Raw genomic sequence first — 23,070 nt, 5'->3', positions numbered from 1 at the left:
TTCAGTTCCCTCAAAGTAACAACTTAAAAATAACCATATAGAGTTTGTCTTAAAAGGAAGTCTCTAGGTAGCTGCAACCTATCAACAGAGTAGCAGCCGTCTAATAAAAAGAAAGATCCTATACGTGGCTATAGGAACTAGGCCTTGAGAAACTAAACTGGATCATTCTACCTAAAATTCCCAGCTTGCCCGTTAGAAGTTAAACTCTAGAAACATTAATGACTCATTAAGTTTTCACCATTAAAAGAATGCTTTATCCCACACCTTCACTTGTTCTTTTCTTTGCTCTCAATACACATGTTTCCTTCTTGCATGTGGAATATATTTTCAGTGGGTTTTTTTTGACTCTTCAGCCATGCAAATCTCTGCCCCCTACTCCTTTAGTTCCTCCTTAGTAAATAATGTTAATCTTCCAATAGGAAGTGGACTATGTTATCGTCAAGCACCATTTATCCTGTCTCCTTACTTATGAAGAAAGTTACTGGGCCATGCTATACACTTGGAATTCCTTAAGGATACTTGCTTTCTAGTAAAATACTTCTATATGTACATATATATTTTTTAAAAATCTGCGAAGAATTCACTGAAGCATGAATCACCTTATATTGAGAAGCTAATAATGTATCAAAATGCACATAACAATGGCTAATCTATATACTATCGCCTATCAAATGTATCACCACCTCCAAATCTAGAGCATATGCTGGCATAAACTGTGTTACATCCCAGCTGAGATTGAATCTTGCTTCAAAACATTGCCCAGTGTTAATTCTCAGAAGATACATTATAGGACCATAGGAGTAAATGTTAGGCAAGTGGCTGAGGAATACCAATTACAGAACAAAGCCTTGAGTGCTCAAAGTGCCTCTCCAGAAACTGTTGCGTTCCCCCATGGTATTTAGGAAGGACACTATTAAGAGACACCTCTAAGTATAAAGACAGGTCAACTTCACAAGTATCAGCAGATACATGCTTGCTTCTATCTTATAATCTATAGACACTGCATTAGAATATGTACTGAATTCACACACCTTTTCCAAAGGAATACCCGATACAGAAGTAGCAACAAAGTTATAAATGACAATGATCAGATGAAATAATTTAGATGAAGCCTGTCTCTCTTGAAGAGACGGGAACTGGGCAAGTGGTCAGGAAGGAAATACAATATGCTTTTAACTTTGTATGAAAAATAATGTTCAGTTTCCTGTTGCCAAACATAGTTCTGTTTTTGCCACATAAATCCTCTACCTCAAATTACTGTCCGAATGCTTTACTAAAATTCCGCTTCTGGCCTTTGTTTTGGAATCTGTTACTTTTGTTGCCACCTCCTGATCGCTGTCCTCTGAAGCTTCTATTTCTTTCCCGCTGTCCCCTGAGACCTCGATTGCCTTCCCGCTGTCCCCTGAAGTTTCTGTTTCCTTCCCGCTGTCCCCTGAAGCTTCGATATCCTTCCCGTGGTCCTTCTAGCTCTGGTTGCTCTGTGGCCACAGAAAGCTGCCAGCGCCGTGAATCATGCCATTTTTCCTGTTGAGAGATGGTTTCGTTTCTACCTGCTCTGATTTTTACTGAATTTGGTTTAAAAAGGCATGAGAAAGATAACATTTTTTCCCTTTTTCTAAAGAAAAATTTGATTGATAACCTAAGTGCTTAAAAGATCACTGGTCAAAAATAAAATAAGTTTCACTATGAGATATACCCTCATCATTTATTCAATTCAATTACTACAGGGTATCCACAGCTGTCAGGTAGTAAACATATAAATATACCACTTGCAAACACATTTCTCACAGCAGTATGGAATAAAGATATAGCAATGTCTATATAAACCCCGTGTAACATACATGGGGTTTGTGAAAAAAGCTGGATATTGTTCACAATGCTGTAGAAAGGAAAACAGGCAGGCTGAATAAGAAAAATATTAGTATAAAGAGGGTAGGAGAAAAAAAATACTAAAATATAATTCTTAGTTATTTTTAGTAAAGGGACTAGAGCTATTGTTTCCCTTTCTATTATTCTATATTTTAAATAATAAATATTTTACCGTTTAGATATGTTAACTTCAAAATCTAAGAGAAAAGAATACCTGTACTTCTGTTACTGATGCAGTAGGGATATCAAAGCAAACACCCTAGAAATCAAAACAAATGCCAGTTAATTCACACTGTGACAAGAATTATAAAATGCACCTTAAATGATACTCCAAAAGACCAGGTATTATGTAAAAGAAACAACCCAAACAAACCAGGTATCCATTTTAGATAAACTTTAGACCAAGCCCCAACACATAATACCTCCCCAAAGCACAATAATAAAAAGCCAGGGATATTAAAAAAAGGACTCAAAACTACTTGGAACCGACTAGAGATCATTCTTGGCTTTCACACTGTGCTAATCCTCACAGAGCTATTAGCTACATTTTATAGCTGAGGAAACAGAGGCTTGGAGAGGCTAAATCACTTGTCGAAGGCCCCGCAGCTGGTAAGAGCAGCTTTTAAAAATCTGGTCAGTATGGCTCTTAAATAAAACCTATGGTCTAAAAACATTAAAATACACTGCCTTCCATCAGAAAGACTGAACTAGTAAGGATGACCTAACTAAAAGCAGAAAAATAAATGATCTTGTATTGTTTTCTATGTTTATAATTCAGCCGCCTATGAAAAGAGTTTAAAAATTAAATACTTTACAGGACACTAGCTTTGATAACAAGCAGTGCCATCATCTCCAATGAAGTCCTCAATATCTGGTTGGGGAACTAAGATCCTGCAAGTTGCGGGGTGCAGACAAAAAATAAAAAATAAAAAAATCCTGTTTCTTGGCGTCCACAAAATAATCAAACTCCCCCCGCAACTGACACAGGCACTCCTCTCCCCTGGCTGTCTTTAATTACAACACTTTGAGGAACATCCCTTCCACCCAACAATTTACCCAATTATAACCACAGGTAGCATCAGGTGCTAATGCCATTTGTGGGAATCTTCATTCACATATTTACTAAGTACTCAATACCAGGCACTCATTGCAGTACAGAGACGTCTAGAAAACAGTTTTGGCCCTTGACTCAGCCACCGTGTTCTTGAGGCTCTCAGTCAGTAAGCAAGCACAGCAAGGCAAAATTTACATGAATAAAGCTATGCCTTAAGAACTGTGAAGTACATGTACAGGTGCCCCCAACTCTGCCATTCGGCCAGGGGAAGCTCCAGAAAGACTTAAGACCAAGTCATAAAGGATACCATGGAGATAAGAAATAGTATATAAACAGTGGATTGAGCATAAGGATGAAAGAAAGCAAGATGTACTTGGCATTGTTGGGAGTGGAGGGCATTGGTGGTGAGGATAGAGATGAAGTTGGTAAGGAGGACAGAAGCCAGCTCGTGAAGAAGCTCCATGTGAAAGTTGGGACTTTATCCCATAGATTATGTGGAGTTGCTTAAGGAGGTGAAAAACATGGTCAGACAAGCAATGAGTTGAAGATAAACCTGGTATGGTTCACAAGCCAGTAGTCCTCCAAGTATAGTCCATGCACCCCTGGAACCCTGAGATTTTTTTTGGGGGGGGGGTCCACAAAGTCAATTTTTTTTTTTTTTTTTTTTGCGGTACACGGGCCTCTTCTGTCCTTTTCACTCTCATTAAGGGTAGAGAGGAGTTTACCAGACACTACATTACACGTGATATTGCTCAGATGACTAACAGCAAATGATATTCTTATGCTTTATTAGAATTTCAGTCTTCATTTCTAATACTCTAAATATCAATAGATATAACCCATCTAAACAAAAGCTTTTTGCTATCCCCAACATTTGTTAAGAATGTAAAGAGGTCATAAGACCAAAATGTTTGAGAATTGCTGTGCTAGTCTATGCCATTAACTGAGAACAGGAGTCAGAAGAAAGAACACCAGGCTTGGAAGGCAAGATTTTAAATTTTGAATTCAATTTTGAGTAAGTTTGTATTAAGGTGCTTAATAAACCCAATCTGGGTGGAGATGTCAGGGAAGCAGCTGGATCTTCAAGTCTGGCACTTCATGCAGATGGTTCAGGTTAGAGATACACAGAGGGTACCTGTCAATGACTAAGTGGCAACTGAGGGTCATGGATGACAATGCCCAGAGAAGACTATATACAGAGTGAAAACGCGCAGCATCCCCATAGAACAGGGAGAAGCTACTGTACAGTGTTTTATTGCCAGCATGAAGCTAACGAACCAAGGCAAAGTCACAAAAGAAGCCCCAGTCTTACCTGCTTTCCTTTGAGAAAGACCATTCCCTTCACTTTGGAATCAATATCCTCACCCAGTTGCTCTTTAAGTTCTTTCCAAGCATAACTAATATTTGGCATTTCTATTGAGCACTGCAAGATCATGGTCACAAAACCCTATGGAAGAAAGGGGAACAAAATTAAAGTCTCAGAAACAAATGTAAGTGATAAGCACTTGTCCTCATGTTTCTGAAATATTTATAGGAAAGCTGTTCCTAAAAGCATACCCCTCCCACCCCACCATTTTAGTACAAGTAAAACTGGGGAACTCTGAATAAGATTGGTGGACTGCTAGTGTTGGTATCCAGACTGTGATAGTACACTTTTGCAAAATGTCACCACTGGGGGAAACTGGCAAAGTGTACAAGGAATCTCTCTGTATTAACTCTTAAAACTTTATGTGAACCTACAATTATCTCAAAGATTTCAACTTAAAAAAAAAAAAAGGAAAGCATCACCTTCTTAAGTTTCTAGGTATGCTGGCTAAATGTATCATATGCACTTATGTGTCCACATGATTGGGTTTTTTAGGATGAAAAAACTTGACATATAATTCACATACCATAAAATTTGCCATTTTAATGTATACAATTCAGGGGTTTTTAGTATATTCACAAGATCTGCAATCATCACCACTATCTCAAATTCCAGAACATGTCATTATCCACCCCCCCCCCAACAAATACAAAAACCCACATTCCCGTTAGCAGTCACTGCCATTCCCTCCTCTGAGGAGACACTGCAACCACTAATCTACTTTCTGTCCCTACGGATTTGTGTTTTTACATATATATCTCAACCTTCATGAAAAAGTTAAAACTACTGGAAGTTTCAATGGAACACTTTTGAATCCTGCTCAAACTCTAAATTGTGAAGTGTCAGGAATTTGACAGGGACCCTTACCACATCTGAGTTGATCAAGGAGCGCTGGTTGACTGACGTGGCACCTGAAATATGGGCCAGGGCTGCTGCCAGGGCTTCCACAGCTCCCTTCTCCTCGATCAGCTTCTCGGCTGACTGCTTGAAGTGAACAATCGCAGTGGGAGGCACAGAATCCAAAAGTCTGTGGTTTGAGAATATATTTGTTAGGAGAAAGGACAAAAGTAGACAGATTTCATTTTCAAGACAACATCATCTCAAGATAAATCAATATCTTTGAAACCAAATTTTGCATATGTCTAACATCATTTTGATGCAGTGTATAATACTTATTAGCATTTCTTTTGATCATGAACCCTCCCTGTCTATTTTTTAAATAAGCATCTCACATATTTATAATAGTAATTGTGGAAAGCACTCTAAAAATGTTGCTCAGACTCTGGTTCTGAAGCAGAGGATGTAGCTCACCACCTGGAAACATTTGGAAAACAGTCGGAACCTTATTGGTCTCCATAATACCAACGTCACTCACCTCCCAGGAATACACTGCACAACCAGGGATGCTAAACAGCTAAATATCCTTACAAATCAAAAAAATGGGCAGAACACCTAAACAGACACTTCTCCAAAGAAGACATATGTATGGCCAATAGGCACATGAACAAATGCTCAACAATGCCAATTACTAGAGAAATGCAAATCAAAACTACAATGAGGTATCACCTCACAGTGGTCAGAAGGGCCATCATCGAAAAGTCTATATAAACAATAAATGCTGGAGAGGGTATGGAGAAAAGGGAACCCTCCTACACTGTTCGTGGGAATGTAAATTGGTACAGCCACTGTGGAAAACAGTACAAAGGTTCCTTAAAAAACTAAAAATAGAAGTACCATATGATAGTTCCCATTGCTGGGCATATATCTGGAGAAAACTCTAATTCAAAAAGATACACGTGGGCTTCCCTGGTGGCGCAGTGGTTGAGAGTCCGCCTGCCGATGCAGGGGACACGGGTTCGTGCCCTGGTCCGGGAAGATCCCACATGCTGTGGAGTGGCTGGGCCCGTGAGCCATGGCCACTGAGCCTGCGCGTCTGGAGCCTATGCTCCGCAATGGGAGAGGCCACAACTGTGAGAGGCCCGCGTACCGCAAAACAAAAAAGAAAAAGATACACGCACCCTAACGTTCATAGCAGCACTACTGAAAATAGCCAAGAATGGAAGCAACCTAAGTGTCCAGCAACAGATGACTGGATAAAGATGTGGTACATACATACAATGGAATTTTACTCAGCCATAAAAAAGAATGAAATATTGCCATTTGCAGCAACATGGACAGACCCAGAGATTATCGTACAAATGAAGTAAGCAACACAAAAACAAATATCATACATCACTTATATGTGGAATCTAAAAAGTAATGCAAATGAACCTATTTACAAAACAGAAATAGACGCACAGACATAGAAAACAAACATGGTTACCAAAGGTGAAGGCTGGGGGTGGGGAGTGAGGGGTAGAAGGAATAAATTAGGAGTATGGAATTAACAGATACATACTACTATATATAAAATAAATAAACAACAAAGATTTGCTATATGGCACGGGGAACTATGTTCAATGTCTTGTAATAACCTGTAATGGAAAAGAAATCTGCAAAATTATACACACACACAAACACACACACAAAACTGAATCACTTTGCTATATACCTGAAACTAATACAATATTGTAAATCATTATAGTTCAATAAAAAATAAATATTCTTCAACTTGTAGGACAATTGCACAAAATAAAGAATTTTCTTGCCCCCATGAGAGCAGCACCTCCAACGACACTCTTAATCTAATCCTCACCATCTAGACATTTACCATAACTTTTTCCTACACGATATATAAGGTACAGTTACTTAAAATGCCCAAGACAAACCAAACTACTAATAGTGGCTTCCTCTGGTGAAAAGGATTGGGTAGGGATGAGTAGAAACAAGAGTTTTTGTTTTCTAAGCACAGCCTCTTTTTTTAACAAGCAGGTTATCAATTTTTAAAACAATGAATAAATAAAATTTAAAAGGCTAAATCTCATTACTACACAAAAACATGTAATAAATAGAGCAAGCACTAAAACAGACCACAGCAGTGGTAGGGAACATACCTGATGGCATCTTTGCTAGAAGCTTTTATTATCTCTGTTGCAGAAGGAACACCTATTCTCTTAAATTTAATTCCCTATAAGAAAATGAACGATAACTTAATGTACAATGAGGCCATCAACTGTTTCCATTGAGATTAGTATTCCCCCAATTTTTTAATATTTACCAAACATATTTGTTACATACTTAAAAGTTGCAAAGATAGTATAGAGTTCTTGTCTACCTGCACCTATTACTTTGTTATTACTTTGGTACATTTGTCACAGCTAAGAAACCAACATTGCTACATTACTATTAACTGAACCCCAGAGTTCATTCGAATTTCACTAGTTTTTCTACTAATATCCTTTTCCTATTGATATTCGACCCAGGACACCACATTACATTTAGTCAACATGTCTTCTTAGTCTTCTCTAATCTGTGGTAATTTGTCTTTCCTTGGTTTTCAAGACCTTGATAGTTTTAAGGTGTGCTCGTCAGGTATTCTGTAGAATGTCCCTCAATTTGTGAACATCAGTTTTTTACATCTTTAGACTGCGGTTATGGATTTGGGGGGAAGATGACTGGTTTCGTTGCATCATATCAGGGGCACCTGCTTATCACTGATGTTGACCATGATCACCTGGCCAGGTAGTGTTCGCCTGCCTTCTGCCCTGGAAAGTCCTCCCCCCTGACCCTACTCCGCTCTTTGTAAGCAAGTCACTAAGTACCGTCTACTGACGGTGAACCGGGGAGATTAAACTCCACTTCCCAGAGGAGAAAGTACCAGCATAAGAATTTCCTTACAAAATTCTTCTGTAAAAAAAATCAGTGTCTTCTTTCCCATTTAAAAATTTATCCTTTTAACATATTCTCATCTTTTTGGTTTTCAAGCAATTCCTATAACCCCCTAAATCTACACTTAAGTATTTCTGGTGCATTCACAGTGTATCTGAAAACTGAATACCACCTCTCAAACATAAAAGAGACCTCTTGTCATTATAAATATGAAGATAAAACCACTGTTTTCAAATGCAAAGTATTTAAAATGGGCTGTATATCATAGGACAACATATAAAACACATATCTAACAACAATCTTTCAGTCATGGCCATGTGCTAGAAATAAGAATTTCAAGTTAATAAAAACTAAATAAAGAGACCAAAGACTGACTTTAAAACTCAAGGTCTGCTGAGTGAAGGCTTAGAAAATAGTTTTACCGCTTTTTGCTCCACTTGGGCTAACTGATATTCTTCCTTGTGCTGATAAAAGCAGACGCAAATCCCAGTCCTTCCAGCTCTACCTGTTCGTCCAGAACGATGAATGTAGGACTCCACATCCTATTGAAGTAAAATACGTCAGTGACAGTGAACAACAAAGAGAGACATAGACCTGAGTAGCCTAGGCAGAGGCAAGTGTGGTGGTTATAGACCGGGGTTCGGGGAGGCTCCCAAGCACTTTAATTTAAAGAACTGTAGGGACTTCCCTGGTGGTGCAGTGTTTAAGAATCCGCCTGCCAATGCAGGGGACACGGGTTCGAGCCCTGGTCCGGGAACATCCCACATGCCACGGAGCAACTAAGCCCGTGTGCCACAACTACTAAGCCTGCGCTCTAGAGCCCACGAGCCACAACTACTGAGCCCACATGCCACAACTACTGAAGCCCATGCACCTAGAGCCTGTGCTCCACAACATGAGAAGCCACCGCAATGAGCAGCCTGCACACCACAAGGAAGAGTAGCCCCCGCTCGCCGCAACTAGAGAAAAGCCTGTGCGCAGCAACGAAGACCCAACGCAGCCAAAAATAAAATTTATTTATTTATGTATTAAAGAACTATAAAAACATTTTAAAAACCTCTAGAAGAATGGTCCCTATCCTGTGGGTAAATCTGCAAAAAGCATTATCTAAATAGTACTGTCCAACAGAACCATATATGTAATTTTAATAGGCAACTTTCTAGTAATCACACTAAAAAGTTAAAAAAAGTTAACTTTATTATTATTTAACCCAATATATCCAAAAGTTTATCATTTCAGTATGCTATCTCTACAAAACAAGTTATCAATGAAATATTACACGTTCTTTTTCCACAAGTCTTCAAAATCCACTGTGCATAATACAAAGTTTGAAATTTTTAAAACTCCACTGTATATTTTATACTTACAGCACACACGTCAATTCAGACGAGCTGGCTTTCAAGTGCTGAAGAACCCCATGTGGCTGTGGCCACCATACTGGACAGCACAGGTACACAGGCTATTTAAACAAGTCGATGGCACACACGTACGGGACTTTCTTTACAAGAAACAGTGGCTTCGCAGTAATGTGTTTTTCCATCACTGTGAACATTAATCCTGAGGGATTTGCCAAATTTGGGGGTAATAGGATCTTCACGCTTGAAGTGATGGGAACAAGTTCCTTCAGACTAACTTATATGTAAGTGAAGCATTGTCCACACCATATAAACTATGCTTCAGGGCTCTCTTTGGGCAGTTCGTATCATATACAAACCCAAGCAGTTTTAACTACAGAGGCTGTTAACTACAGGCCTTTTCTCCCTTCTCTGTCCTCTAGCTCACAAGTTTATCTACCCTACCACCACCCCATCTAAGTCTTATCTATCTTCAAAGTCCAGTTCAAAATTGTACTACCCCCACCCATGCAGCCTTTCAGGACTCCCTCTGACCAGAAACTAACTTGCCAACCTCTGGCCACTCACCGCACTTCCCCTCAACTGTCAGTTCTGAGGAGGTTCATTCTATTTATTTATTTTATTATTTATTCATTCATTCATTTATTTTATTTTTGGCTGCGTTGGGTCTCCGTTGCTGCGCAGGCTTTTCTCTAGTTGCGGCGAGCGGGGGCTACTCTTCACTGTGGTGTGCAGGCTTATTGCTGTGGCTTCTCTTGTTGCACAGCATGGGCTCCAGAGCACAGGCTCAGCAGTTGTGGCACATGGGCCCAGTTGTTCCATGGTACATGGGATCCTCCCGGACCGGGGCTCGAACCCGTCTCCTGCATTGGCAGGCGGACTTTCAACCACCGTGCCACCAGGAAAGCCCCAAGAGGTTCATTTTAAAATCACCCTTAGCAACATATCACCCAAGAGAAAGCTATTACTAATCATGGGAAAGGAAGAGATACAACTTCCAATTTGTTTTAGCACCCAGAAGAAACAACAAAGTAAAATCTAAGTGTAAAACACTTACCTTTGGTGGAGAACTCTGTACAACCAGATCAACCTCGGGGATGTCTAACCCACGTGCAGCGACATTGGTTGCAACCAAAACTCCAAAATCACCATTTCTAAAACCCTTCAGGGTGATTTCCCTTTGCTTCTGTGGAATGTCTCCGTGTAATGACTGGGCATCCTGCCAAAGAAATAAGCTCATTTAAGAATACCAGATCCTACAATACAGGTACTTTTAAAATCACCAATTAGGCCTATAAAGACATTCATATTTTGGTGACACTTCTGCTGAAAATAATACAAAGGGGAAAACGTGCCTTACATGGACAAGCCTCAAATTTCCAACCCTTGGTCATGAAATCAACTGTATCCAACTATACTTACAAGATAAAGAACACCAAACATGAGTGATCAAACCTACTTTGTCAGGGTAACGTTGGGTTTGAGCTACCCTTTCTTCATCTGTGAGATGAGATGGGCAGATCAGATGAGCGCTAAGATGTATACTCTATTAATTGAAAGATGTTTTCTCCCTAAAAGGGAAGAGAGGGGATGGACCAACCTGCCTTATGGACACATTCTGTGACAACTCCTGGGCTTCTTTCTTGGTTTCACAGAAGATGATAGTGCGCCCTTGATAACCACTGTACACTCGGATCACGTCCCCAATAACTGCTGCCCTTTGAGTCCAGTGGCACTTGATAGCCAGATGCTTAGGAAAGAAGGAAAAAAAGATTATTTAGTAAAGCCCAGCTGGAATCTAAAATCACCTGCTCAACCCTAATGATACTAGAGACAATTGTTTAAGCCTGACTAGAGCAAACTTCTGCCACCACTGTTTAGAGGAAAAAACTAAACCACTAAAGAAGAGAGCCCTTCCCCTTTCTCCAAAGAGCATCTGGCTTCTTTATCCATTTTCTGACCTAATACAGGTAATGTAGGAAAAGAAATACCATTCCCTAGATTGCTACAGGGAACCAAATAACTGACAGGAGAAAAGCCTCTGTGTTTTGTCCTTTCATCCACTTAAAAATGCAGTCAGTAGTCAGTTTCCGTACAGGTCTATTCCTTGGGTGCAACGAATTCATCTAGGTACCAGACCCTAAGATAAAAACAGCTTCAACATAAACACTAGGATTCTCTACTGCCCTCTAGTGTATAAACTCTAGGTGTAATGTCACTCTGCTTACTAATTCAGACAGATTTAGGTTCCAAAAGATTCTGCAATCAGGCCACCAGATGATGAAATTTAGAAAACACAGATACCATATACAATTCAAACAGAAATATAACTTCACATGGCTTTTGACATGGATTTAGTATTTATTTGGAAAAGAAGTTTGTTTTTGCCAGTCTTAATACTATCCAACAGGTAAAAAAAATTATATACAATTTATTACTAATGCCAGCAACTGAATGAATCATTTACCTCTACAGTTATTGCCGTTTTCTGGGTCTTTTTACCAATCAGGTCCACTTGTTCATATGTAGATTTCATGTATTTCTTAGCAACATTATAAACCCAATGAGGGCAAGTTGCAGAAAAAAGCAATGTTTGGGGATTGTCTTCTGAATCTTTGCGGGGAAAAAAAAAAAGTCAGTATGAATAAGTCAAACAAACCTACACAGTATTTCACCTCACCCAATTCTTCCAGGGTCCATCAGCATTCTACAGAAAACACTTGAGGCCAAGCGAGGCATCGAGGACACAAAAATGGAAGACACGGGCTTCCCTGGTGGCGCAGTGGTTAAGAATCCGCCTGCCAACGTAGGGGACATGGGTCAGATCCCTGGTCCGGGAAGATCCCACATGCCGCGGAGCAACCAAGCCCATGCACCACAACTACTGAGCCTGTGCTCTAGAGCCCACGAGCCACAACTACTGAGCCCACATGTCACAACTACTGAAGCCTGTGTGCCTAGAGCCCGTGCTCTACAAGAGAAGCCACTGCAATGAGAAGCTGCAAACCACAATGAAGAGTAGCCCCCGCTCGCCATAACTAGAGAAAGCCCACACACAGCAACGAAGACCCAACACAGCCAAAAACAAATTAATTAAAAAAAAAAAAAAAAAAGCAAAACAGGGAAGTACCCAATGGACAAAGAAATGCTGCCTAAATAATTTATGTAAAGGATCCTTGAAATACTCAGAGTACTTTCAAGTTGTTTTGCTTTCTAACCATTGGCCTATATGAACCACGAGGGAAATCTGTCCTTTATAATGAGACCTACTAAGTGGAAAACAATTAATCAAGCCCAGTAACCAACCAACTTAAATCACTAAATAAATAATCTATAATAAACACTGGAACAGATTTTCTATTCATCTATACTCCCTAGCATTTCCAGAACAGATTCTATACTCATCTATACTCCCTAGCATTTCCTCAATACTTTAACGTTAGAATTCTAGTCTATTCATCCTTTGAGGTCAGGTACTAAAAATAGCTCCCCAACCCCAATTTTTTTTAGTTTGCTCTTAGAATACCATTGCATTTTCATATATTTCAAATGGCAGCATAACTGACAGAACCCTTCTGGAGAATAAGCTGACAAAGTATATTGAAGAACATGAACTATTTATACCTTTCAATTCAGTAATTTCAATTCTGGAAATCTATCTTTAAGAACTGATGTCAAATACTTATTTTTTTTTTGTTTTTTTATAAATTTATTTTTTATTTCTATTTTTGGCTGCGTTGGGTCTTCATTGCTGTGTGCGGGCTTCCTCTGGTTGCAGCGAGCAGGGGCTACTCTTCGTTGTGGTGTGCAGGCTTCTCATTGCAGTGGCTTCTCTTGTGGAGCACGGGCTCTAGGTGCACAGGCTTCAGTAGTTGTGGCACATGGGCACAGTAGTTGTGGCACGTGAGCTCTAGAGCGCAGGATCAGTAGTTGTGGCACACGGGTTTAGCTGCTCCACAGCATATGGGCTCTTCCTGAGCCAGGGCTCGAACCCATGTCCCCTGCACTGGCAGGTGGATTCTTAACCACTGCACCACCAGGGAAGCCCCCAAATACTGATGTGTGAAGAAACCTGTCTACATAAAAATGTCTGCAAGCAGATTTATATTATGTAAAACTTAAAATATATAGGTGGATTAAATCATGGCACAAACAGTTCAGAGTTTTATATGTACAGTAAGATTACAGTTAACACACACATACACATAATACCGCAAATCGGGAAGAAATAAACCAAAAGCAAAGTATACCAAGCTGGTTTCTTTTATTTTCCCTCTTGTAATGATGTGCAATTGATGGGGAAAAAAAATTTTTTTTGGCCGCGCTGAGCAGCATATGGGATCTTAGTTCCCCGACCAGGGATTGAACCCATGTCCCCTGCATTGGAAGCACAGTCTTAACCACTGGACCAGCAGGGGAGTCCCGGAAATTTTTTTTAATTTAAGTTTTCCTGAATAAAATAAGCCACCTGCCAACTTTCCTAAGGCTTCATTTAACTTTCAGGAGATAGTTAATCACCACCCTTCCTCCAATCCCTTATACCAGTTCTTGAATGTGGAGTTTACCTTTCTTGTATGCCACACATAAAATCTCTTCCACTTGATCAGCAAAGCCCATGTCCAACATCTGGTCAACTTCATCCAGGACAACATGCTTAAGTTTGGTGAGCTCTAGCTTGCCATTCTGCAGGTGGTCTTTGATACGACCTGGTGTCCCAACCAGGATATCAATCCCATTCCGCATGCGTTCAACTATAAGAACACCAATGATAAAATATTATGGATTTTTAATTCCTTTTATTAATCTGGGATACCAAATTAGATATATTTTTATTCTAAAATATTTATTAACTACATACAAGGTAATATGTTAACTACTGAAGATAAAGACGCTCGAGGCACTCCTTGACCTACTGGGGAAACATGTAAGAAGTGACAGTCCAGTGTATTACATGACAAAACAGAAAAATGCACCAATGGGGGATGGTAGCACCAGGAAAGAAATGATTTCCTTTGCTGGAGGAAGGTATCAAGATTTCACAAAGTGAAAATAAGAATCTTAAAAGAAATGGGAACTTTCTATAAGGTAAGCAGGTATAGGGAGAATGACAAGATAGAAGGGCAAATATTCCAAGAAGGTACAGAGATGTTCAGAAAAATGGAGTTCAATATAACTAGGATGAGATGGTAATGATGCAACTTTCTATTGGGTTGCTACTGCAGTAAAGACGCCTACTGCTAGGGAGGATTCCTGGACTGAATGTCAATATTATGACATAGTGTGAGTGTGTTTCGGGTTTGGTAATTGCAATCACTGTTGCTTTTGTTGTGGTCATCCATTTACAATGCTTGGTGTCAGTTTATTTATCTCTTGTAAAAATAAAATACAGTGTGTTTGTGTGTGTGTGTGTGTGTGTGTGAGAGAGGGTTGTGAGCAAAAAAAAAAGTTTGTTTGTATAAGGATTACAATTTAAGTATAAATTAGAACAATTTAAATCAGGGGACCTAATTACTGCTCCTTACCATAAAAAGAAATGCAATCGGTTCAAAGTTAAAAAGAAATTATTGTTTCCAGACCTATGTAGTATATGGAGCAGAAAGAACAAATGGAATAGTAACTTTACATATTATCATAAAACCTAAGAATAAAAAGGAAATAGCCTGTTCACCACATACTGGATTTAACAAGAAAAGGCAAGAATAAAGCAAGTAATACTTTGACGCACCATGAGCTACATTTTTAAATAATATACACGTTTTTATAATAAAAGTTTTTTATAAAAAAAAAAAGAGAGATCTACTGCTAGGCACTCTACTTACCCAGTTTCATCCTCACAACACCACTGCAGGGTGAGTTTAGCAACCCTACTTTATATATAAACAAACTAAAGTGCAAAAAAATCAAGCAACTTGAACTGAAAAATCAGTTACTCTGTGAGCAGAGTTTTGATTCACACCCAGGCCGTCCTGATGCCAAAGCCTATGTTAGTTCCACCAAAGCTGAAAAGAGACAATCACAAGCCTTCTGTGCCAATATTAAGACTTCTATTTTTATCTTTTCATATTATTTTTTAATTTTTATTTTATATTGGAGTATAGTTGGTTTACAATGTTGTTTTAGTATCAGGTATACAGCAAAGTGATTCAGTTATACATATACATATATCTATTTTCAGATTCTTTTCCCATGTAGGTTATTATAGAGTATTGAGTAGTTCCCTGTGCTATATAGTAGGTCCTTGTTGATTATCTATTTTATATATAGTAGTGTGGACATGTTAATCCCAATCTCCTGATTTATTCACCCCCCTACCTTTCCCCTTTGGAAACCATAAGTTTGTTTTCTATGTCTGGGAGTATGTTTCTGTTTTGTAAATAAGTTCATTTGTATCATTTTTTAAGATTCCATATATAAGTGATATCATGTGATATTTGTCTTTGTCTGTCTTACTTCACTTAGTACGATAATCTCTAGTTGCCTCCATGTTGCTGCAAACGGCATTCTTTCTTTTTACGGCTGAGTAATATTCCACTGTATACATCCACATCTTCTTTACCCATTTATCTGTCCAATGCTAAGACTTCTAAAATGCTTAAATCCCTTCCCAAATTACATACCTAATCTACAAAATAAAGCTTCAAGGTCTTGAACTGAGAAGTAATGGAATACTACAGCAGGGGCTACAAGATTTGGCCCTCAGAACCAGAAAAAAGAAAGCCTGTCTACAGTAAAAAGAGGTAGAGACCCAAGGTCCCTGACAGGTAAAAATAACCTTGAATTCTGACTTTCTAGTTCCTAGACTCTGTCCTCTTGGGCTCAGTAAAGTACCACTGCAGCCTTTAGATAAACACAGATAAATAATACAAAAGTCCTAAGAACAACATACAGGATTTGATACATCATCATGCAGGACCATGTGCTTGACCATCTTTACACAATAATGACAAAAGAAAACCACCATAAATGACTAGATCAGGTAGGTAAAGCCAGACGTCAAGGTCAGAAGAAATCCAATCAGGGCACCCAACAGGAGATGGCATTTTCCTTCCCTCACATTAGATTTACTTACTTTGTCCTCCGTAGGGAGTTCCACCATAAAAACAAGCCACTGCCAGTTTTTTTGTGATGTCACTGAAATCTCTGCTTACTTGACCTGCCAACTCCCTTGTGGGTGTAAGAACCAGTACCTGAAAAGGAAAAACTAATAATGGAATCCAAAGTATTATGCAGTATTTGTTTCTTAACAAATCTGGAATGCACCAGGAGGTTCAACTTATCCTAATAATTATTTTCAAAACATCTATTATGTGCGTTGCAATACACTGTGGTGTGGGAGAATAGTAAATATAATATGGTTTCTGACAAATCTACCCACTAGAAAAGCTTGTGATCTTACCAATCAAAAGAGAAACAGGTACTCAAATTTATGGTGCTCTAGGATGGTTGCACACAGCAAGCTGGAGGAATTAGGATAAGTTTCATGGAGCTATTAGTACTTAAGGAACAGCATTCCAGGAAAAGAACAACTTGAGCAAGGAGTAATACTGCTGATGATAATATCAGCTAATATTTGAGCTTTTATTATGTGTCAGGAGCTGCTAAATGCTTAATATGCATTATTTTTATTTCTCACAATGAAGTTACCTACAACTGCACTGTACAATTGTATTATAATATCTACAATAACATACAACAGATCTCTAAAACCAAAAGGCAAGCCTGGATTTAAATTCAGGTAGCCAGGCTACAAAACCTAGAGTCTGAACCTCTGCACTACACTGAATCTGAAGTAGAATGGAAGTCAGAAGAGTAAGGCGGGGCCAACGTGGTGAGGGGCTTTGAATCCTACAGCAGTTAACAGGACACACGACACAACCACTACAGGTCCTCAAATAGGCTAACAGCATGAAACAAATATGATTTAAGAACGACTTTGTAGGGGCTTCCCTGGTGGCACAGAAGTTAAGAATCCGCCTGCCAATGCAGGGGACACGGGCTCGAGTCCTGGTCCGGGAAGATCCCACATGCCGCGGAGGAACTAAGCCCGTGCGCCACAACAACCAAGTCTGCGTTCTAGAGCCCGCGAGCCACAACTACCGAAGCCTGCGTGTCTAGAGCCTGTGCTCCGCAACAAGAGAAGCTACCACAATGAGAAGCCCACGCACCACAACGAAGAGTAGCCCCTGCTCACTGCAACTAAAGAAAGCCCGCGCGCAGCAACGAAGACCCAATGCAGCCAAAAAATAAAAAAATAAATAAAAATAAATAATAAAAAAAAGAACTTAGTATATCCATCCAACAGATATTTACTGAACATCCACTATGTGCCAGGCACTATTCCAGGTGCTAGAATAATTCGTTTGTTTACTGCTGTTGTAACTGTAGATAAATACAACAGTAAACAAATCAATTAATTAGGAGGGAGCATGGACACTGGAAAGCCAATAAATGAGATGAGACCAGAAAGTTAGGTGAAAGAACCCAAAGCCAAGGTGACAACACAGGCATTTCAGTGAGGTTAAGGTTTGTCAAATGCCAGCTTCTCCAGAAATGAGCTCAATGAGCACCATCCTGATCATAGGGCCTGGCCTCTTCACCTCTGATACCCCTCCTATTCAGGCATCTCTATTAAAAATGCTTTCTCCATTTTAGGCAAAACCTGACCAAACCTGTGAGCCCCAGGGACATCTAAGAGTCTGAAAGAAATATGCGAGCTTTAATAATACAGGTGATCACAACCATGGGGGCAGATTACAATATTTAAATATATAAGGTTTGTAGTCAACAGTCTTAAAAGAATTATCCTGGTTTACCTTCAGATAAAGATCTCCAATAAATACCAGAAAAAGGCCTTAAGGAGAACCCAACAAAAAACAATAGGGTATGTAAATGATGCTCAAGCAATGTCTCTTCCTGTGCAGACTTGGAACCCCTAAGGACTGCATTAAAGATACTCACCTGAGGGGCACGGCCTCTCTTCCGGTCTTGCAGTTCTCCCTGAAGTTTCTCAACCAAAGGGATAGCAAAGGAGAATGTCTTCCCAGTTCCTGTCCGTGCCTGTGCAATCAAGTCCTTCCCACTATAGACGTGGTGAAAAGTCTTTGCTTGTATAGGAAACAGGAAGGTCACCCCACGGGCTGTGAACAAATGAACCATGTTATCTGACACTGCAATTCTTAAAAGTCCCAGCCATACTGGAGAATGAAAGCATAGCCACGCTTCTGGTCCTGCAGAATTATGGAATTCTACATTCTGGTCACATCTACAAAGTCAAGTTCAAATATATTCTGGCAAGAATCTGCTTGAATAAAAGATATCAATAAACTTTAAAGCACCAAATTATAGTAAATACTTATCTTAAGAGATTAAGCCCCTTGTCACAAAATCTCATCCAAAGGCCAGTATAAGCCTGAAAATCAGGTGTTTTGCTGTCTGACTGCCACACCTGATTCAGAAAACACCTAAGTTGGGCATCTGTGACTTCCTACCTGGTTCACAGGCACTATGCTAAGATGAGTTCTGAGTCAGGCTGGTATCATTAACCTAGAGATGCCTCAAGAAGTGGAAGAAGGTAAAAAAGAAAATACCAACATGGTATCCATTGTTTACTTTCACCAGCACGATCAGTCATTACATTTCTGAATATACATATTGTATTGAATAAATTTTAATCACTCGTTTAAGAGGTAGCAAAGGCCATCACTAGTTTAGTCCTATACCAAATATACAGATCTACTTCATCATATGGTCGCCTATATCAGCCTTCAATAAGAACATGTGCCAGTTCATCTCAACAAAAACAGTGGAGTGCTTCCAAATAATATGTTCTAACATTATTCAATATTTCCAAGAACATTACCTTTGAGAAGTTTAATAGTTTCTTCAGATATGGGAAAATTAGAGAAAGCTCCTTCTTTTTGCTCCACAGTTATTTCCTGTCAAGTAAAGGGCCACAGAAAGAAATCAATAACTTTACCCCTACAAGCTAAATACAGAAAGCCTTCTGAGAAAAACTATTCTAAAACATCTCTTCTAAATCAACCAAAAAGACACAAAAACTTTGGTAGGTAAATCAAGATCTGAAATGGAAATAGATCATAGTAATAGGTAAAACCCTAACAAAAAAAAAGTTTGTAGCAAATATATACAGCACATATATACCATGTGTAGCTAGTGAAAGCAGATTCAGTCTCGACTAAGAACTTTTCCACAATCATTCCAAATGAACAATACACTGTTGAACAGGTTATTAACCCCTTCCCATAGCAACATCTTTCATATATACATCCATAGAAAATAAGGAACAAACGTTTATGACAAAATGATCACATTGGCACTATTTGATTATAAACAATCTGAATGCCCAACAAAAGAATAATTAAGTGAATTTCTAAACATTTATATGATGTATTATGTAACCATTTAAAGTATTTAATATTTAAAAGTGGGAAAAATGCCTATATAAAAATATAGGCAAGATAGGAAAAGGCAAACTACAATATTGCATATAGTACAATCATAATCAGGTTTTTAAAAAGCTGTATATATTTTTTATAATCAGGAAAAATTTTTAAATGCTGATCATGACCTACAGCAAAGAGAAAATTATTAGACTTAGGATTTTTCTTTGATGACTGAGTTTCTGAAAGATAGCAGTATTAGCTTCCAAAGGGACATTTAAGTATCTTATTCAACTCAAGTTAGTTTATGGCCTATACAAATAGACTTATGCAATCAAGCAAACACCTTTTCAGTGGTTCCACTTAATCATGATTTATTAGGTGAAACCCCTCAGAGGGAAACTGGAGCATATTTGCATAACCAGATCCCTCCTGTTGATTTCTGACTTGCAAATAAGCAGACCATGTGTGGAGAGAAGACTTTCTCAAAACTTAAACAGATCTGCTCAGTTGCAAAGGAGGCATTCTAACACTGCAGTTTTTAAGATGAAGTCTCACCCTGCAGCTCAAGGGACCCCCCCCCACCCAATGAAGTGCTGACACATCAAATTTCCTCCCATTATTAAATAATTCGTTTAATAATTACGTACTTATTTACCTGAAACAACATCGAAAGATACATTCTACATATTAAAATGCCACTTTACCTGCTCTAACTCACTGTTACTTTCTTCACTGGCAGCTTCCTTGGAGTCGGAGTCAGGTCCAGAACGAGGGAATCCATTCTTCAGGTTGGGGCTTTTCTCTCCAATTTCTCCATTCATTTCTTTTTCTTTCTTCATCTTCTTGGACTTAGGCACACCCAAGTCATTCTCAGAAGGCTCCTCATTTTTTATTAGCTTTTTGGTTTTAGGAGAAACAACTGTCTTTTCACGGGGCTCCTTTGATTTTTTCGCACTTTTCGTCTTAGGAGAAATAATGTCATCTTGAGATGGCTCCTCTTTCTTTTTTGCCTTTTTGGATTTAGGAGAACTCATGTCAGCCTCAAAAGGCCCTGCTTTCTTTTTAACCTTTTTAGCTTTGGGAGAAATCGTTTCGTCCTTTTCTTCTGCTGCCTCTTCAGTCTTATTAGATTTTGGCTTCTCTTTTTTACCTTTCTAAAAAATTAATAAAGACAATACAAACAATGAACAAAACATTGATACATTTGTATAATATATCGATTCTGCATTAATTCAACATCACATAATTATGAAGAATACAATTTGAGGGCATTTTTCAACATGTGTACTTTCATCTTGAAATAAGGCAAAAATCAAACGGTATGTTTTTTAATACCATTTCTTGGCTATATGGAAAGAAGAATATATCAATAACTTCATTAGCTTGGAAAAAAACACGCTTCTTGGTGGTCGAACAAGTTGTAAAGTCAATTTTTCATATGGGACTTGGAGTGGCTCATGGGATGCTCCAACATATTGTTGGAGGAAGTGATCAAGAACTATAGGAAGTGATCAAGAACACTATAGGAAGTGATCTATAGGAAGTGATCAAGAACAATTTAACTTAATTCTGGTAGAATAATAAGACCATGTATACCCACAGACGGATGGTGTTAAGCAGATTTCTTTCTCTGCTAGAATTCCTCTACAAGTAAGACAGGAATTCATAATATCTGCCTTGCTAATCTCACAAACGCACATAAATTTACATAAAGACATGTTATGAACCAAAAAGTTATAAAAACCCACAGTCTATCACCCCATGTGTAAAAAAGGTGTACCTAATTTACAGGGAAGAACAAAGAGCACAAGTTACAAGAAAACGGAATGGGTGAAACCTCAAAACCAAACCAGATTACAGCTCCACCTTGAAATGTCTGACCGTCTCCAATTTTTCATATTTCTGAAAACTTAATATTACTGAAAACGTGTTTTACCCTCTGTTAAGACCTCTGTGGCAGAGCCTCAGGCCAATTCCTTTAGTATGGAGACTGTTACATTGAGCTACTATTACTGTCTGCCTCCATGAAACTTCAGGCCTGGCCTCTGCTCTTAAATCATGGATGAACCATAATCTCTCCCATATGACCCATCCTTCAGACATCTGAAAACCAATCTGGTCCACCCCACCCCAAGACTTCAATTCTTTCATCCCTTGGTTCCACCAATCAGTGGATTTCCAATCCCGGTGGTCTTCTTTGGAATACAATGGAGTTTGTTGGTCATGCCCCTTCTAATTTCAGCATCTCACAACAGGACACGCTGACTAATGCAAGGCAGGTAAAACCAAGACCACTTCCTCCCCACCTGTGGGGACAAGTCTGAGCTACCTCGGCTTCCTACAACAGCAAAATATTCCTTGCCAGAAACAGCAAGGAAAGAAAATTCTAAGTCACGTACAACACAAGTTCTGGGACAATCTTTGTTCTCACTGACCTTAGAACAGACTCAGTCACAAGTTAAATCGCTATCTAAGGAAGTAACAGCAAGGAGGCAGACAGCTATCGAGGTAACTTAAGACTTCCGCACACTGGCGGCCTATATAAAAAATATGGTGCGCAGTTATCACCACAACATGTCTACATTTCCACGGGAAATATGGCCAATAAACCTTAAGAGCAATTGAACTACTTTATCGTCTAAGGGTCGCTTCCCAGAAAACTGTACTCCCACTACTAGGGTAAAAAAAATGTCACCGCGGACGCCGCCCACGTGTGCGGATGGCTTTACGGTCTCGCCAGTTTAGTCGAAAGCCGGTAGGTCTGAGTCTGGGCCAAAACGTGGGGCCTAACCATGACCGTCCTACTCTGTGCACCGGGTGCGGGACGCCCAGACTCAGGGACCACGTGGGACACCCGGCCCGCTCTCCAGTTCCGATCCGCCCGGACCTCTGGGCAGCGCGCCCACCGCCCGCGGAGAGCACCGACCACCCCCGGACGCCCCTTGGCCGAAACTCACGCGGGTCTCGGGACGAGCCGGGTTCGCGCGGCGCGCCACGCGCCCCCAGCCCGGGCCCCTCCTCTTAGCGGCCGCCCCCCCCCCCCCCCGCGTCCTGTCTTGCCCCAAGTCTCTCGGCCCCCGGCGATACCTTCTCATTTCGCTTTCGCGGCATCTCCACTTTCGCCATGGCCGTGTCCGACTCCAATTCCGCTTCACTAAGAAGTTTCCCCGGCATCACTCAGGACAAGCAGAACAAGCCGACCGCTTTCGTCTACCGCGTGGAAAGGAAGAAAATGCCCAGCTTTCTCTTTAGCCC

At 39.7% G+C, this 23,070-nt stretch overlaps 1 protein-coding gene across 1 annotated transcript; it reads right to left on the bottom strand.

Moving 5' to 3' along the window:
- Positions 1-344: 344 nt before the first annotated feature.
- DDX21 (DExD-box helicase 21) lies at positions 345-23,070 on the bottom strand. Its single transcript, XM_029245812.1, has 15 exons — positions 22,903-23,070; positions 20,520-20,969; positions 19,272-19,347; positions 18,371-18,549; positions 16,482-16,599; positions 13,978-14,163; positions 11,880-12,025; positions 11,013-11,162; positions 10,470-10,631; positions 8,480-8,599; positions 7,283-7,356; positions 5,157-5,316; positions 4,236-4,370; positions 2,084-2,128; positions 345-1,524 (listed from the first exon to the last, which is right to left on the bottom strand). Exons 1-15 carry the CDS (start codon positions 22,987-22,989, stop codon positions 1,255-1,257), a joined length of 2,358 nt encoding a protein of 785 aa, XP_029101645.1. The 5' UTR covers positions 22,990-23,070; the 3' UTR covers positions 345-1,254.

The sequence above is a fragment of the Monodon monoceros genome, unplaced genomic scaffold (assembly GCF_005190385.1).
Source record: "Monodon monoceros isolate NGI ecotype Baffin Bay Population unplaced genomic scaffold, NGI_Narwhal_1 Super_Scaffold_4, whole genome shotgun sequence".
Taxonomy (NCBI): Eukaryota; Metazoa; Chordata; class Mammalia; order Artiodactyla; family Monodontidae; genus Monodon; species Monodon monoceros.
Note: the sequence above shows the minus strand (reverse complement) of the source record. Positions and strands in the feature narration are given on the sequence as shown.

Excerpts from the sequence above, each read along its gene's own strand:
- DDX21 (XM_029245812.1), bottom strand. The coding sequence starts at position 22,989 with ATGCCGGGGAAACTTCTTAGTGAAGCGGAATTGGAGTCGGACACGGCC. Across the intron at positions 11,163-11,879 it reads AAACGGCAATAACTGTAGAG|CATCTGGCTATCAAGTGCCA; the intron begins GTAAATGATTCA and ends TTCTTTCCTAAG. Across the intron at positions 2,129-4,235 it reads TCTTTCTCAAAGGAAAGCAG|GGTGTTTGCTTTGATATCCC; the intron begins GTAAGACTGGGG and ends TTTGATTTCTAG.